Genomic DNA, 14,683 nt, shown 5'->3' on the forward strand with positions numbered 1-14,683 from the left:
GATTCATGGACCTAACATTCTGGATTCCAACATTATATTGTTCTTTACAGCATTGGCTTTGCTTTCACCACCAGACACACCCACAATTGAGTGTCATTTCCACTTTGGCCCAGCTGTTTCATTCTTTCTGGAGCTATTCTTTCTGTAGTTGCCTTCCACCCATTCCCCAGTAGCATATTGAACACCCTCCAACCTGGGGAAATCCTGTTCAAGTGTCATGTCTTTGCCTTTTCATGCTATTCATGAGGTTCTCTAGGCAAGAATACTGGAGTGGGTTGCTATTTCCTCCTCCAGTGTACCACATTTTGTCAGAACTCTTCACTATGACCCGTCCATCCTGTGTGGCCTGCACAGCATGGTTCATAGCTTCATCAAGGTATGTAACCCCCTTCACCATGACAAGGATGTGATCCATGAAGGGGTCAATTTAGTTATAATTCAACAATAAAGAAGCCATAAATTTATCTGTTAGCTCCAAGGCCCCAGTATACCTGCCATATCCATACTGGAAAAATAACAGATGCCCTGCCCCTTGCTTCTCAGCACTTATAAAGCTGCTAAATATTGAAATCTCTCTATTATTGGTAAAACACACCCCTGCCTATAACCCCAGTGCCACAACTGTCATGTACACGTCACTAGACTTCTCCCTTCCAAATGTTTCTTGGGAACATCTGACAAAATCTAAGTCACATCCAGAAGCCTAGCTGAAGGAAGCCTGAGAGTTTAATATTTTATAGCTTTCTGACCTCAGAAGACAAACTAGAAGAAAGGAGTGGTTGTTGAGGGCCACTTCTCCATAACCACCACAGGCATTTATTCAATACTGTGGTGGCATCCCGTGCTCCATGTTTCCCCAAAGTCCCCCAGGTAGCCCTTTCTCATTCTCCATAGTGCCTGTTTCCTTTGTTCGTACTCTCTGACCATAATCTCTACACATCTCTTACTCATTTTTAAATCTGCTCCTATCTTTCATCCCCCTCATGCCACTGAAACTTCCTTAAAAAATTACAGATAAATTTCTTAAAGAGACTAAATCTAAAGAATAATTCTGTCTTTATATTACTTCATTTATCTCTTGTATTTAGCAGTGTTGGCCATTATTTCTCTCTTGAACTTCCTTCCCATAACCTTCAGTTAACTACTGTCTTTGACCAGGAGTCAAGCCCGGGCCCCAGGAATGGAAGCACCGAGTCCTAACCACTGGACCACCAAGGAATTCCCTTCAACACTATCTTTAAAAAAAAAAAAAAAGTGTATTTATTTGGCGCTGCTGGGCCTTAGTTGTGGCATGTGGAATTTAGTTCCCTGACCAGGAACTGAACCCTAGCCACCTCCATTGACAGCACAGAGTCTTAGCCCCTGGACCACCAGGGAAGTCCCTGACTTGACCTTCTTAATCTCCTTATCTTCTCTTCCCCTCCTTTTTTTTCTTGAAAACTGATGTTTCTTAAGGTTCTATCCTAGGTTTTGAGAGATTTTATCCAATGGCTGAAACTGTACTGACTCCCAAATTATCTTTCTGGTAGATATCTCTTCCCAGAACTTCTGTATATCTAAATGCCTGCTAAATGACTCCTTCTGGATACCACAGATACATTTCAGGCTTAACATATTCAGAATTGAACTGATCTTTGCCTCAAACTTTGCCATCCTTCTACGTTCCTGCTTCTGTTGAACTGCGAACTGTGAAGTCACTTCAGTCGTGTCCGACTCTGTGCGACCCCAGAGATGGCAGCCCACCAGGCTCCCTCATCCCTGGGATTCTCCAGGCAAGAATACTGGAGTGGGTTGCCATTTCCTTCTCCAATGCATGAAAGTGAAAAGTGGAAGTAAAGTCGCTCTGTCATGTCCGCCTCTTTGCGACCTCATGGACTGCAGCCTACCAGGCTCCTCCATCCGTGGTATTTTCCAGGCAAGAGTTTCCGTGAAAGCACCATGTAAATAGCTGCTCAACTCCAAGAGAAATTGGGCCTCTCCCTCTTCCTTATTCCTCACATCTTAGTCATATCTATATACTTCTTTTCATCTTTAGTGCTACTATGTCAGTCTGGCCTTCATAATCTTCTACCTAGACTAGTAATTTTACCTTGTTCCTGTCCCAGACATTCTCTGTATTGCAGCTACATTAAACAATATGTTTTATATCCATCTATTTCTTATACCCTAGGGCTTCCCTGGTGGCTCAGATAGTAAAGAATCTGCCTACAATGTAGGAGACCTGGGTTTGATCCCTGGGTCCGGAAGATCCCCTGGAGAAGGGAATGGGTACTCACTCTAGTATTCTTGCCTGGAGAATCCCATGGACAGAGGAGCCTGGCAGGCTACAGTTCACGGGGTTGCAAAGAGTCGGACATGACTGCGCGACTAACTCTTCACTGTTTTCTTACACTGTGTCTAGTGTGTAACTCTTAAGAAGAGGAATCATTTCTTTTTTGTTGTAGCCCAAGAACTTATCACATAGTAACACTGAATAATCATTTCTTCAAAGAAGAAAGAGGAGAAATGAGGAAAGAATGGATTCTATTGGAGAGATTACAAATGAGTTGTTATCTTCAAAGTTTTTGTTATATTGAAGAGGTTGGTGAGAGAGAGGTTAAAAACAAAGAAGAGTTTGTTTATCACAGAAATGGAATTCAACAGAGCACAGTAGTTAGAACTAGTAACAGGGCTGTAGAAAATGTACATAAAACAGGACTTACTAAATTATGTGCCATGTGGCAAATTTGTGTGCCACACACGCGTTACCAGAAAAACCATACTGGAATTGGAATGCTGATATTCAAATCTATTTCTATCAGACTCTGAAATAATCATGTTCTTCCTAGTAAATTCTGTTGCCTCAAAAATGAAATCATTTTGGCTACTGATGTCATTAATGTTATTAGGCTTTCATTTTAGATATTTTCATGAGGGAATCCAAAGGTGTACATTATAATTTTATAATTATTTTTATGTAATATTCTTAGAGATCCTTTTAGTAATGTACTTCTTGTTTGATGTTATTAAATGTAGTGCATATAATGAATGTTTACGCTATACTTTTGAAATTATTTCTAGAACCAATATGTATATTTGTGATAAGAAAAGAATTATTTTATAATAAGTATTTATAACATTTTATGTCAGTTTTACACCATTATAATGTTCGGCTTCTATAGTCCATAGCTGAAAAACTTAATTCTTTAAATAAATAAAACAAACAATGCTAAGGCTCATCTTTATCGATTGTAGTCATTTCAAAACTTACATGTTTTGAACTTAAAATTGATGAATTAGTATTTTAGTTACAAAAGCTTCTAAATGACAGTTTACTGTATGTAGAGATCTCTTTTTTTCCTAGAAAGTTGAGGATTCTTTTTTCTCCCCCCTTAACATTTAAGGTCAGCAAAGGAGGCTGAAGACAAAATTAAAAAGGCAATAGAAAAAGGAGAAACTCTTCCTGCAGAGGCCAGATTTGATTCCAACTGCATTACACCAGGTAAATTCACTGAGAGAAAAATTCTAGGAAATTTAAAATGTAAATTTAGTTTTCTTTTGTAACCTCTTTTTTTTTTTTTGTCCTTAGAATTCCATTTGTTATATTTTCCCAGTTATGTCGCTTCATAAGATAGTTTGGTCACCTTGGTTATAAATGCCCCTATGAAGACCCACTGTAGGAATTTACAGATGCTGATAAGAGCAACTACGGACAGCATTCTCCTACCTGCACAGAATTCCTGACCTAGAACGAACTTACAAGATCAGTCCTACTACTCTTGACATTTATTTGTATGAAAACTGACTCAGTGAGGTTGTGGCTCACCCAAGTTCATATAGCCAGTTTGTTTTATTCAGGATAAGAAAGCCATTTTCCTTATCTAGAATGCTTACTGCTCTGCTCCTCAGAGGTGGTTAAGACTTCTGTGACTTTAAGGATTAATTATTAGTATTACAAGTTTAATTTTAAATGCAACAGCATAGTCTGCAGTTCCAGGAGTCTAACATCATTATAACTCTTCACATTGAAGAAAAGTCTTAAAATTGTATCTTTTCATTAATTCTTTACTGTGGTAGTTTTCTCTTTCATTAAGTGCCCTAATGACAATGCTCAATTTAACAAGCAGTTATATCATTATACGGTTTAAGACTGTGTTGCCTTTGACTGTTTAAGACTGTGTTGCCTGTTGATCATCTAGGCTTTTCCGAAAACATAATCACTGTATACTCTGTTTCCAGATTAATAGTAATTTTTTTGAGTTAAAAGTAGTAATAATAACAGTTGTTGTGGCTGCATGTCTTACAAAAAGAAAACAAAACCTTTTTAGAATCCAGCAGAAAAGATTGAAGATTGAAGTTTGTTAGAGAGTTGAAACTCTGCCCTTGAGTGAAAATATTTGAAGTATACTCCCAAGGAAGTAGTAAAATTCTTTGACTTTCTCTATCTGACATTAACTTCATTTAGGGCTGACTAGTGAAATTGGAAATAGCTGTGATCTTTGCTCGGGAAAGATGTAACATGATTTGCTTTTCAAGATAAGCCAGAGAGCTTTCAACCTTCAGACCCATAATCCAGTTTCATGCTATCACTGATAACTCTGTTTTTATTTCTCACTCAGATTAAATTTCTAAAATCTTTTTATTTAAAGGGACTGAATTCATGGCCAGGTTACATGAACATCTGAAGTACTTTGTAAATATGAAAATTTCTACAGACAAATCGTGGCAAGGAGTTACCATCTACTTCTCAGGCCATGAGGTTATTATCTTTTCTTACTTAAACAGTTTTTCAACTGAATCTTGAGAAATGTAGAATATTACTGTATTTTTTTTTTTAACATTATATCTAGACTCCTGGAGAAGGAGAGCATAAAATCATGGAGTTTATCAGATCCGAGAAGGCAAAGCCAGATCATGATCCAAACACCAGGCACTGTCTTTATGGCTTAGATGCTGACTTGGTAGGTAAAATGCTTATTGTTATTGTAGTCTTATGCCTCATGCAAAGAGTTGACTCATTGGAAAAGACTCTGATGCTGGGAGGGATTAGAGGCAGGAGGAGAAGGGGACAACAGAGGATGAGATGGCTGGATGGCATCACCGACTCAATGGACGTGAGTTTGAGTGAACTCTGGGAGTTGGTGATGGACAGGGAGGCCTGCAATTCATGGGGTCGCAAAGAGTCGAACATGACTGAGCGACTGAACTGATGCCATTATGATAAATATCTGTTTAGGAAAGTTAGTCTTAATATTAGCAGATTTCTGGTTGTGGAAAGAAATATTAGAGACATGATAATAATTGCTACTTCTGCTGTTACCAAAGTTCATAACATTTGGAAAAGGTGTTCTTTTGCCATTGTTTATGATCAACAGGTGCATATAGATAGTGTTCACACCTGATGACCCTAGTGCTGTGAATTCTCTGCTGAGTTCTGGGTAGAGGACCCTTTTTATCTTCATGCTTAATACAGGATTTTTAATACCATCTGATCTGATAACTCTGTAACCCAAGTTTGCTAGACTTTGTTGTAATTGTTGTTGCTGCACAGAGGCTTCACTGCTGCACGCGGGCTTTCTCTGGTTGCAGTGAATGGGGGCTGCTTTTCATTGCATTGTGCAGGGTTCTCATTGCAGTGGCTTCTCGTTTTAGAGCATGAGCTTAGTAGTTATGGCTCAAGGGCTCAGTTGCTCCACAGCAGTATGAGAACTTCCTGGACTAGGGATTGAGCTCGTGTCTCCTGCATTGGCAGGTGGATTCTTAACCATTGGACCACCAAGGGAAGTCCCTGCTAGATGTTTTTTAACTTTTTATTACAGAAATTTGCAAGTATAAACAAAAATAGAGTGAGCATAATGAACATCTTTGTGTCCTTCTTCCTCCTTTGATTTTCAGCTCCTTTTCCTAACCATCTGTATCCTTCCTCCTCCTCCTCTGGATTCTTGAAGTATATGACATTATATTATTTAATCTATAAATATTTCATGATCAAGAATATTAAAAATAATAAAATAGCTCCAGTGTTATTATCCCATATAAAACAATATTAATAAATCACTCTTTAATATATATGAAAACCATCCAGGATTCTCATTTCCCTGATTGATTCATAAGTGTTTTATTTTGTGTAAATCAGGATTAAATTAAACTCTGCATTGCAGTTGGTTGATATGTCTCACTAAACTATTCGACTTACTTTGGGGATTAGAATACTATGTGAGAATATTAACTGAAAAGATCCTTTCCCAGTTTTTTCCCCAAGTTTTCACATACTAAAGGTATCCTGACCTCCAGAAGAGTCCTGTATTCTTCTGATGTGGAAGTGCTATTGCCTCTAATTCCTTCCCATTCCCCCATGGCAAGTAGAAAGAAATAAAAACTAAGAGAGATTATTATTATAGGCATGCAGTGGTGTGGTTGTAAAGGTTATGTGAGTCTAAGGTGAACATTGTTTTCTTAGGAAAGTATACACAATTTACCCCATTCATCACAAAATATGATATAAGTGGATCATATTTTGAAGTTTATATATTTAACTTACTAATTATTTTCCTTAAATAAGCATGTTCTTCTTTATATAGAACTGTTGTTGATTGCTTTTGTGAACCTGATGCTATAAAAAATGAGAGAATAAAAACACTTCTTAATCATTTTTCAACAGATTATGCTTGGATTAACAAGTCATGAGGCACATTTCTCTCTTTTAAGAGAAGAAGTTCGATTTGGTGGCAAAAAGACTCAAAGGTAAATCATACTGCCTGTATATTGGAAGGTAGACCAGAAATTAAATTAGAAATAGTAATCCCTTAACAGGCATATGATCTGTAAATATTTTCTCCCATTCTGTGGGCTCCCTTTTCGCTCTGTTGATAGTGTCATTTGATGTACAAAGTTTTTAAATTTGATGAGTTCTGGTCTGTATTCTTCTTTTGTTGCCTATACATTTTATCGTTGTTCAGTCATTCAGTCATGTTCAACTCTGCGACTCCATGGACTGTAGCACGCCAGCCTTCCCTGTCCTTCACTGTCTCCCAGAGTTGGCTCAAATTCATGGCCACTGAGTCATGTACACTTTTTAGTGTAGTATCCAGGAAATCATTGGCCAAATCCAGTGTCATAAAGCTTTTTCCCATTTTAGTCTAAGGGTTTTATAAGTTTTAACCCTTACATTTAAGTCTTTGATCCATGTCAATTTCAGTCTTTCAGCATTGATTATGCTATTAGCTGTGGATTTTTCATAAATTCCCATAATCATTCTAAGGAAATTCCTTTCTGTTTCTACTTTGCTGAGTATTTTTATCATGAAAGGGTGTTGAATTTTGACATAGGCTTTTTCTGTTGAATGAGTATGTGGGGTTTTTTTCCTTTGTTTATTAATATGGTGTATTACATTGATTTATCTTGAACCACTGGGCTTCCCTGGTGGCTCAGTGGGTAAAGCATCTGCCTACAATGTGGGAGACCCGAGTTCAATCCCTTGGTTGGGAAGATTCCTTGGAGAAGGAAATGGCAACCCACTCCAGTATTCTTGCCTGGAAAATCCCATGGACTGAAAAGCTATGGTAGGCTACAGTCCATGGGGTCACAAAGAATCAAACACGACTGAGTGACTTTCCCCTATTACATTGATTTATCTTGAACCATTTTTGCATTCCTGTGGAAAATGCCACTTGTTCATGGTGGATAAGTGCTTTTAATATGCTCTTAAAAACTTACATTCTTACTTGTAATTAATCTTGGAATATAAGCCAACAGCCAGGATTATAGACCCCTGGACCAAGCCAGGGAAAGGTAAGAGGAGAAAGTAATAGTGCCGCACCATTGAAGCTTTAACCTATACTGCAGTAGACATAAAAGTATATACTCACTAATCTATATGCCTTTTGCTGGTGGCCAGCCTTAAGTGGGCCAGAACAGATCCCATTGTTTTCTTACATCTGTTATTTATTATTTAGACTTTCTTAATTCTGTGAGTCCTTCCCCAGAAAGCATGCTGTAAACCAATTATTTTGAACTTTATATCTATCATAATTGTTATTATGTTTTTATCTTAACATTACCCTGCAGCTTACATATAAATTACATGCCTTAATGTCCAGAATTAATTATACTGCAGTGATAAATTTTATTTTAAGCTGCACTTTTAAACTTGAACCTTAAAAATATAATTAATTCTGTGTTGATCATCTTGACTAATTATAGGGTATGCGCACCAGAAGAAACCACATTTCACCTCCTACACTTGTCTTTAATGAGAGAGTATATTGACTATGAGTTTTCAGCATTAAAAGTAAGTATTAATATAAATAGATCAGAAGTGAATATGCAGAAATTTCCAAAGGATTTGACTGTTTTCTTCATATTGCTATAGGACAAGATCACATTTAAATATGATATTGAAAGGATAATAGATGATTGGATTTTGATGGGATTTCTTGTTGGCAATGATTTTATCCCTCATCTACCTCATTTACATATTAATCATGATGCACTGCCTCTGCTTTATGGAACATATATTACCATCCTGCCAGAACTTGGGGGTAAGAAAAGTTTAATATTCATTTGAGGCTACTTTAATTTAAAACTCAACTAACCCTGGAAATGTCACTCAGTTTATTAGATTATTGCTTGCAGAGCTAAAGTAGAAAAATAATTTGGAGTTTCTTTTAGTCTAAGGCATCAAGTTCTAAAGTTGCAATTTTCAGTGGTTCACAAACAGACAAGATGACACAAGTTAAGCAATCTCATTTATTCATAGATACCTAACTAATCTCTACCTTTAATGGCTTACAAAAGCCTGCAGAGGTTGTTGGTTTCACTTAGCTCTTTTCATATTTAACTGTAAAAATTCAGTTTTCTGAATGGATAAGCATCAGAGTATTTACTATTAGGGAGAGACTTTTAAGTTACAGTGGGAAACTGAGAGGTAGTGATGATGCTGAATAAAGCGGACAACCAAATTCCCTGGCAGTCCAGTGGTTAGGACTCCACACTTACACTGTCAAAGGCACAGGTTCAGTCTCTGGCCAGGGAACTAAAATCTTGCAAACCATACAGTGAATCAATCAATCAATCAAGTAGCAGGATATTGGTCTTTTTCTTCTTAAGTTAGCATATCAAATAAATGACCTCAATTCTAGAACTTACTTAATTTAATTAACTGTCACCCCAGTGTTTGGAAATTTAGGAGGATTATTATTATGTAAACCTGGAACTTTTTCTATTTTGCTTCAATTCTTACATATTGTGTGTTATAGTAACATCAAGTTTGTAGAAACTAGGGTCACTTATATGGTCCAACACTGAGTGTTTTTTCTTGATTAGTAGAATGTCAAAACTCAACGTTTTGTAAAACAGAATTTTATAAAATTGTTTTTTAAAAATGTCAGCATTTAGTGCAAATTCAGATTTTGTTCCTTTTAGGTTATATTAATGAAAGTGGGCATCTCAACTTACCTCGATTTGAGAAATACCTTGTGAAACTATCGGATGTAAGTAACTATAAGTTTTTGTTTTTCTGTCCCAGGGTAGCTATAAATGGTCCAATTACCTAATATCAATTACATAATACCAGAAGAAAAAATGTTATAGTTCTACTCCAGTTGGTTATTTTATATAAATAATTTCATCTACATTATTTTTATTTCTACTTGCTTTTTATTTTTAGTTTTCAGAGTAGTAGATGAAGTCCCTATGTGCATCAAAAGTAATATCCTCTGATTTCCTATGCCCTAGACGCAGTCATTGTTAAAAGTTCGTTTTATTTTCTTCTAGACATACTAAAGTTATTTTAAAATAAATTTAAATGTTTCTGTATAGTTTGATCGAGAACACTTCAGTGAAGTTTTTGTGGACCTAAAGTGGTTTGAAAGCAAAGTTGGTAACAAGTACCTCAATGAAGCAGCAGGTGTTGCAGCAGAAGAAGCCAAGAACTACAAGGAAAAGAAAAAATCAAAGGTGTCCATTTTTTTAGGTGTCCTTTCATTTTTTTACCTGTAAAGGTAAAACTGATATTCCTTGTTTCTCATTTTCTTTCTTATGATTTTGGGGTTCCTCATTTTTGTTTCATTTCCTCTTTTCCTTTATGTACATTTTAAAAATTCTTTGGTTTCTTTTTCTCTATTAGATACTATCATTTAAATCTGATCTTTTAAAAGCAATTTATTTTTGCCATTGAAAAGCATTGCATCTTCTTTGCCCTTCCATTCTATTAATAAGTGTAGAGACATTTCTAAGGACCCAGAAAATTAGTTATCTCTTTAAAAATGTGGATATTTATATCATTTAATGTTATAAGATCACTTATTTTTCTCTAGAAGTAATTTATATATAAAATCATATATAAAATACAGTGTTACAATATATGGTGAATATTAGGTGCTCAATAAATGAATAATAGAGCCAATTAGAATCTGCTGCTGCTGCTGCTGAGTCGCTTCAGTCGTGTCCGACTCTGTGTGACCGCGTGGACTGCAGCCCACCAGGCTCTGCCGTCCCTGGGATTCTCCAGGCAACACTGGAGTGGGTTGCCATTTCCTTTTCCATAGAATATGCTAGTACCCTGTAAAACACCTTTTGTAAGCCATAACGAATGTCTTATATGTGTTAGCTTAGAAAATAAACCTCTTCTGAAATTTTCCTCAGCCAATCCATAGTTATTGGATTCTGGTGAAATTGATGAGCTTCCTGCACTCTCTTTGCTGTACTGCTTCTCTTTAGGTTCGAGCCTAATATCTCTTGCTCCAGAAAGGGCAGCTATCCTGATTTTGTTTAGTGTAGCCTTTCTAACTGCTTAACTTTTCCCCTGTGGAACTTAGCAGTAGTCTGCATTCTACTCTGTTTTTTATCTTAATAAAACAGGCTCTACAACTTTTGGGGGACGTGCACTCACAAACTTAAATATCAGTAATCCCTGACTCCACTCACCTCAGCTCATTACTTAAACTTCACAAGTCGTCTGGGGGTATGTAGTTAACTTTAGAGACACAGGTAAAACAAGGAAACTGGAGAAACAGCCCAGGCAAGAAAACTGGCAGAGGCCCTAGTTTGGAAAAACTAGTGAAAGTCACTGGCAGTTTGTAGACAATCAGAAAATAGAGAAGAGAAAGGATGAAATCACAAGAGTGGAAAAATAGATGGGCAGGATATGAAGGATATGATGAAATGGAAGAACTTTAGAAAAGCAGATGAGTTGCATGGAAGAAAATAGAAGTGGAGGGTAGAGGTATAATAATGATGGGAACCAGAGATATAAAAAAATAGGTAATAGTTGTAATTATTGGACTCCACTATAAACAGATTGTTTCTTGTTATCAGTAGCCCAGAATGTGACATATAAAAATGTTGAAGTTGAAAGGATTTGATATTGATTGTGTACTTTTCTCTAAGTAAATGAAATGTTTTTGGAATGTTCTTTTCTTAGAAAACATATGTAATTAAATATATTTCTTTTTTGTATTGGTGAGCATTGTTACTTATCATTGAGGGTCCTAAATGTTAAGTTGTAATAATAAAGATTTATAGCTTCAGGAAACAAGTGATATAAAACCAAAAACATTTACACAGCATTTGAGGATTATTTTTAAAATAAACTTTTATAGTATATCACTTAAAGATCATTCAGTTATCTTTAATATTTTATAAATCTTTCTGTTCAATGTCTCATCTTGAAGTATATCTTACTTTTATATTGATTTATAATTTTTAATAGGGCCAGGAAAATTCTATATGTTGGGCTGCTTTAGACAAAAATGGAGAAGAAGTGGTAACTTCTAAGGGTGAGTACAGACTATTTGAATATGTTATTTTTTTTGACAGAATAGTTATTATATTCCATTATTAGGACTAATTCAGTAATATTGGATGAAACAGATTTCTGTGATAGTTTATAAACATCTACTTTGACATGTATTTATCAAAGCATTAAATGGAAAAATGGAATATTCATAATTGTCAGCCACTGTCTGTTTATCTTTTTTCCAGACAATTTAGAAGAAGAGATGGAAGATGATGACCTATTTGAAACCGAGTTTAGGCAATATAAAAGGACATATTACATGACAAAGATGGGAGTTGACGTAGTTTCTGAGTATGTTCTTGCCATTGCTTTTACTTTAAAGTATGAAAAAGTAGACTTTGCAGTTCTACAGAAAACAGCATAATTTTGATCATTATGGTAATGGGAAGAAGGGATTTTTTGTTTTGCAAATTAATGTAGACCTTTCAACTACTATGGTTTTGGAGAAGATAATATTCATTGGCATGTATTATGCAGTATACCCTTGGACAACATGGGCTTGATCTGCATAGGTCCATTTACATGTGGATTGTTTTTACTGAAGACTTAATACAGTACTACATTTTTCCCACTTGGTTGAATCCATAGATGTGGAACTGCAAATACAGAGAGCTATCTAAAGTTATGAGTGGATTTTCTACTGCAAGAGGGTTGGCATCCCTAACTTCTGCATTGTTCAAGTCTCAACTGTGTGCCTATGATAAAAATTGCCAGATAGAAAATGGTTAGTGTTTTGCTTCATTTCTTCTAAAGCTCACATCCCACTTACCTCAAAGACTACCTGGCTCAGCCTCAGGTTAACAACTAGTATAAAAGTTCCTTAACAACTTGACCTCTAGAATGGTGGCTCATATTTCTGAACTACAGCCCTCTATAACAGTTCAGTTCAGTTCAGTCACTCAGTTGTGTCCAACTCTTTGCGACCCCATGGACTGCAGGACACCAGGCTTCCCTCTCCATCACCATCTCCCAGAGCTTGCTCAAACTCATGTCCATCGAATCAGTGATGCCATCCAACCATCTCAAACTCTTGTCGTCCCCTTCTTCTCCTGCCTTCAGTCTTTATCAGCATCAGGGTTTTTTCCAGTGAGTCAGCTCTTTGCATCAGATGGCCACAGCATTGGAACTTCAGCTTCTGCATCAGTCCTTCCAATGAATATTCAGGACTGATTTCCTTTAGGATTGACTGCTTTGATCTTCTTGCAGTCCAAGGGACTCTCAAGAGTCTTCTCCAGCACCACAGTCAGAAAGCATCAGTTCTTTGGCACTCAACCATCTTCATGGTCCAAATCTCACATCCATACATGACTACTGGAAAGCCATAGCTTTGACTGTACGGACTTTTATTGGCAAAGTGATGTCTCTGTTTCTAGGTTTGTCTAGGTTTGCATAGCTTTTCTTCCAAGGAGCAACCATCTTTTAATTTCATATCTACAGTCACTGTCTGCAGTGATCTTGAAGCCCAAGAAGATAAAATCTGTCACTGCTTCCATTTTTTTCCCTTATTTGCCTTGAAGTAATGGGACCGGATGCTATGATCTTAGTGTTTGAATGTTGAGTTTTAAGCCAGCTTTTTACTCTCCTCTTTCATCTCCTCAGGAGGCTCTTTAGTTCCTCTTCGCTCTCTGCCATAGGGTGGTGTCATCTGCATATTTGAGGCTGCTGATATTTCTCCTGGCCGTCTTGATTCCAGCTTGTGATTCATCCAGCCTGGCATTTCACATGATGTACTCTGCATATAAGATAAATAAGCAGGATGATAATATACAGCCTTGTCATACTCCTTTCCCAATTTTGAACCAGTCCATTGTTCCATGTCCAGTTCTAATTGTTGATTCTTGACCTGCATACAGGTTTCTCAGGAAACAGGTAAGGTGGTCTGGTACTCCCATCTCTTTAAGAATTTTCCACAGCTTGTTGTGACCCACACAATCAAAGACTTTCACGTAGTCAATGAAGCAGAAATAGATGTTTTCCTGGAATTCCTTTGTTTTCTCCATGATCCAACAAGTGTTGGCAATTTGACCTCTGGTTCCCCTGCATCTTTGAAATCCAACTTGTACATCTAGATGTTCTTGGTTCATGTATACTGAAGCCTCGCTTCAAGGATTTTGAGCATAACCTTGCTAGCATGTGAAATGAGCACAATTATCTGGTCATTGGAGCATTCTTTGGCATTGCTCTTCCTTGGGATTGGAATGAAAACTGACATTTTCCAGTCCTGTGGCCACTGCTGAGTTTTCCAAATTTGCTGACCTGCTGAGTGCAGCACTTTCACAGCATTGTCTTTTAGGATTTGAAATAGCTCAGCTGGAATTCCATCACCTCCACTAGCATTGTTTGTAGTAATGCTTCTTAAGGCCCACTTGACTTCACACTCCAGGATGGCTGCCTCTAGTTGAGTGACTACACAATCATGGTTATCAGGGTTATTAAGACCTTTTTTGTATAGTTCCTCTGTGTATTCTTGCCATCTCTTAATCTCTTCTGAGCCACCAGGGAAGCACTGAAGTTGCTCAGTTGTGTCTGACTCTTTGCGACCCCATGGACTGTAGCCCACCAGGCTCATCTGTGTATTCTTGCCATCTATTAATCTCTTCTGACTTCGCTGGTGGCTCAGACGGTAAAGTGTCTGTCTACAATGTGGGAGACCCGGGTTCAATCCCTGGGTTGGGAAGATCCCCTGGAGAAGGAAATGGCAATTCACACTCCAGTTCTATTGCCTGGAAAGTCCCATGGACAGAGGAACCTGGTAGGATACAGTCCATGGGGTCGCAGAGTCGGACACGACTGAGCGACTTCACTTCACTTCTTCAGTCTCTTCTACTTCTATTAGGACCTTACCATTTCTGTCCTGTATCTTCCCTGTCCTTGCATATAATGTTCCCTTGGTATCTCCAGTTTTCT

General features: G+C 37.2%; 1 protein-coding gene across 9 annotated transcripts in view; it reads left to right on the top strand.

Annotated features, from left to right (window-relative positions):
- The window catches only part of XRN1 (5'-3' exoribonuclease 1), a 115,818-nt gene that overhangs the window by 16,714 nt on the left and 84,421 nt on the right, over nt 1–14,683 (top strand). For all 9 annotated transcript variants that reach the window (XR_009595375.1, XR_009595376.1, XM_060394952.1 and 6 more), the window contains exons 3-12: nt 3,384–3,481; nt 4,629–4,738; nt 4,830–4,940; nt 6,641–6,723; nt 8,182–8,269; nt 8,351–8,519; nt 9,403–9,470; nt 9,799–9,936; nt 11,690–11,756; nt 11,962–12,067. Coding sequence is in view for 7 of the 9 variants with exons in the window: in XM_060394952.1 (XP_060250935.1) it covers nt 3,384–3,481; nt 4,629–4,738; nt 4,830–4,940; nt 6,641–6,723; nt 8,182–8,269; nt 8,351–8,519; nt 9,403–9,470; nt 9,799–9,936; nt 11,690–11,756; nt 11,962–12,067 (1,038 nt within the window). In the remaining 2 variants the exon portion in view is untranslated. The remainder of the gene's footprint in view (nt 1–3,383; nt 3,482–4,628; nt 4,739–4,829; nt 4,941–6,640; nt 6,724–8,181; nt 8,270–8,350; nt 8,520–9,402; nt 9,471–9,798; nt 9,937–11,689; nt 11,757–11,961; nt 12,068–14,683) is intronic.

Source organism: Ovis aries, chromosome 1 (assembly GCF_016772045.2).
Source record: "Ovis aries strain OAR_USU_Benz2616 breed Rambouillet chromosome 1, ARS-UI_Ramb_v3.0, whole genome shotgun sequence".
Lineage (NCBI taxonomy): Eukaryota > Metazoa > Chordata > Mammalia > Artiodactyla > Bovidae > Ovis > Ovis aries.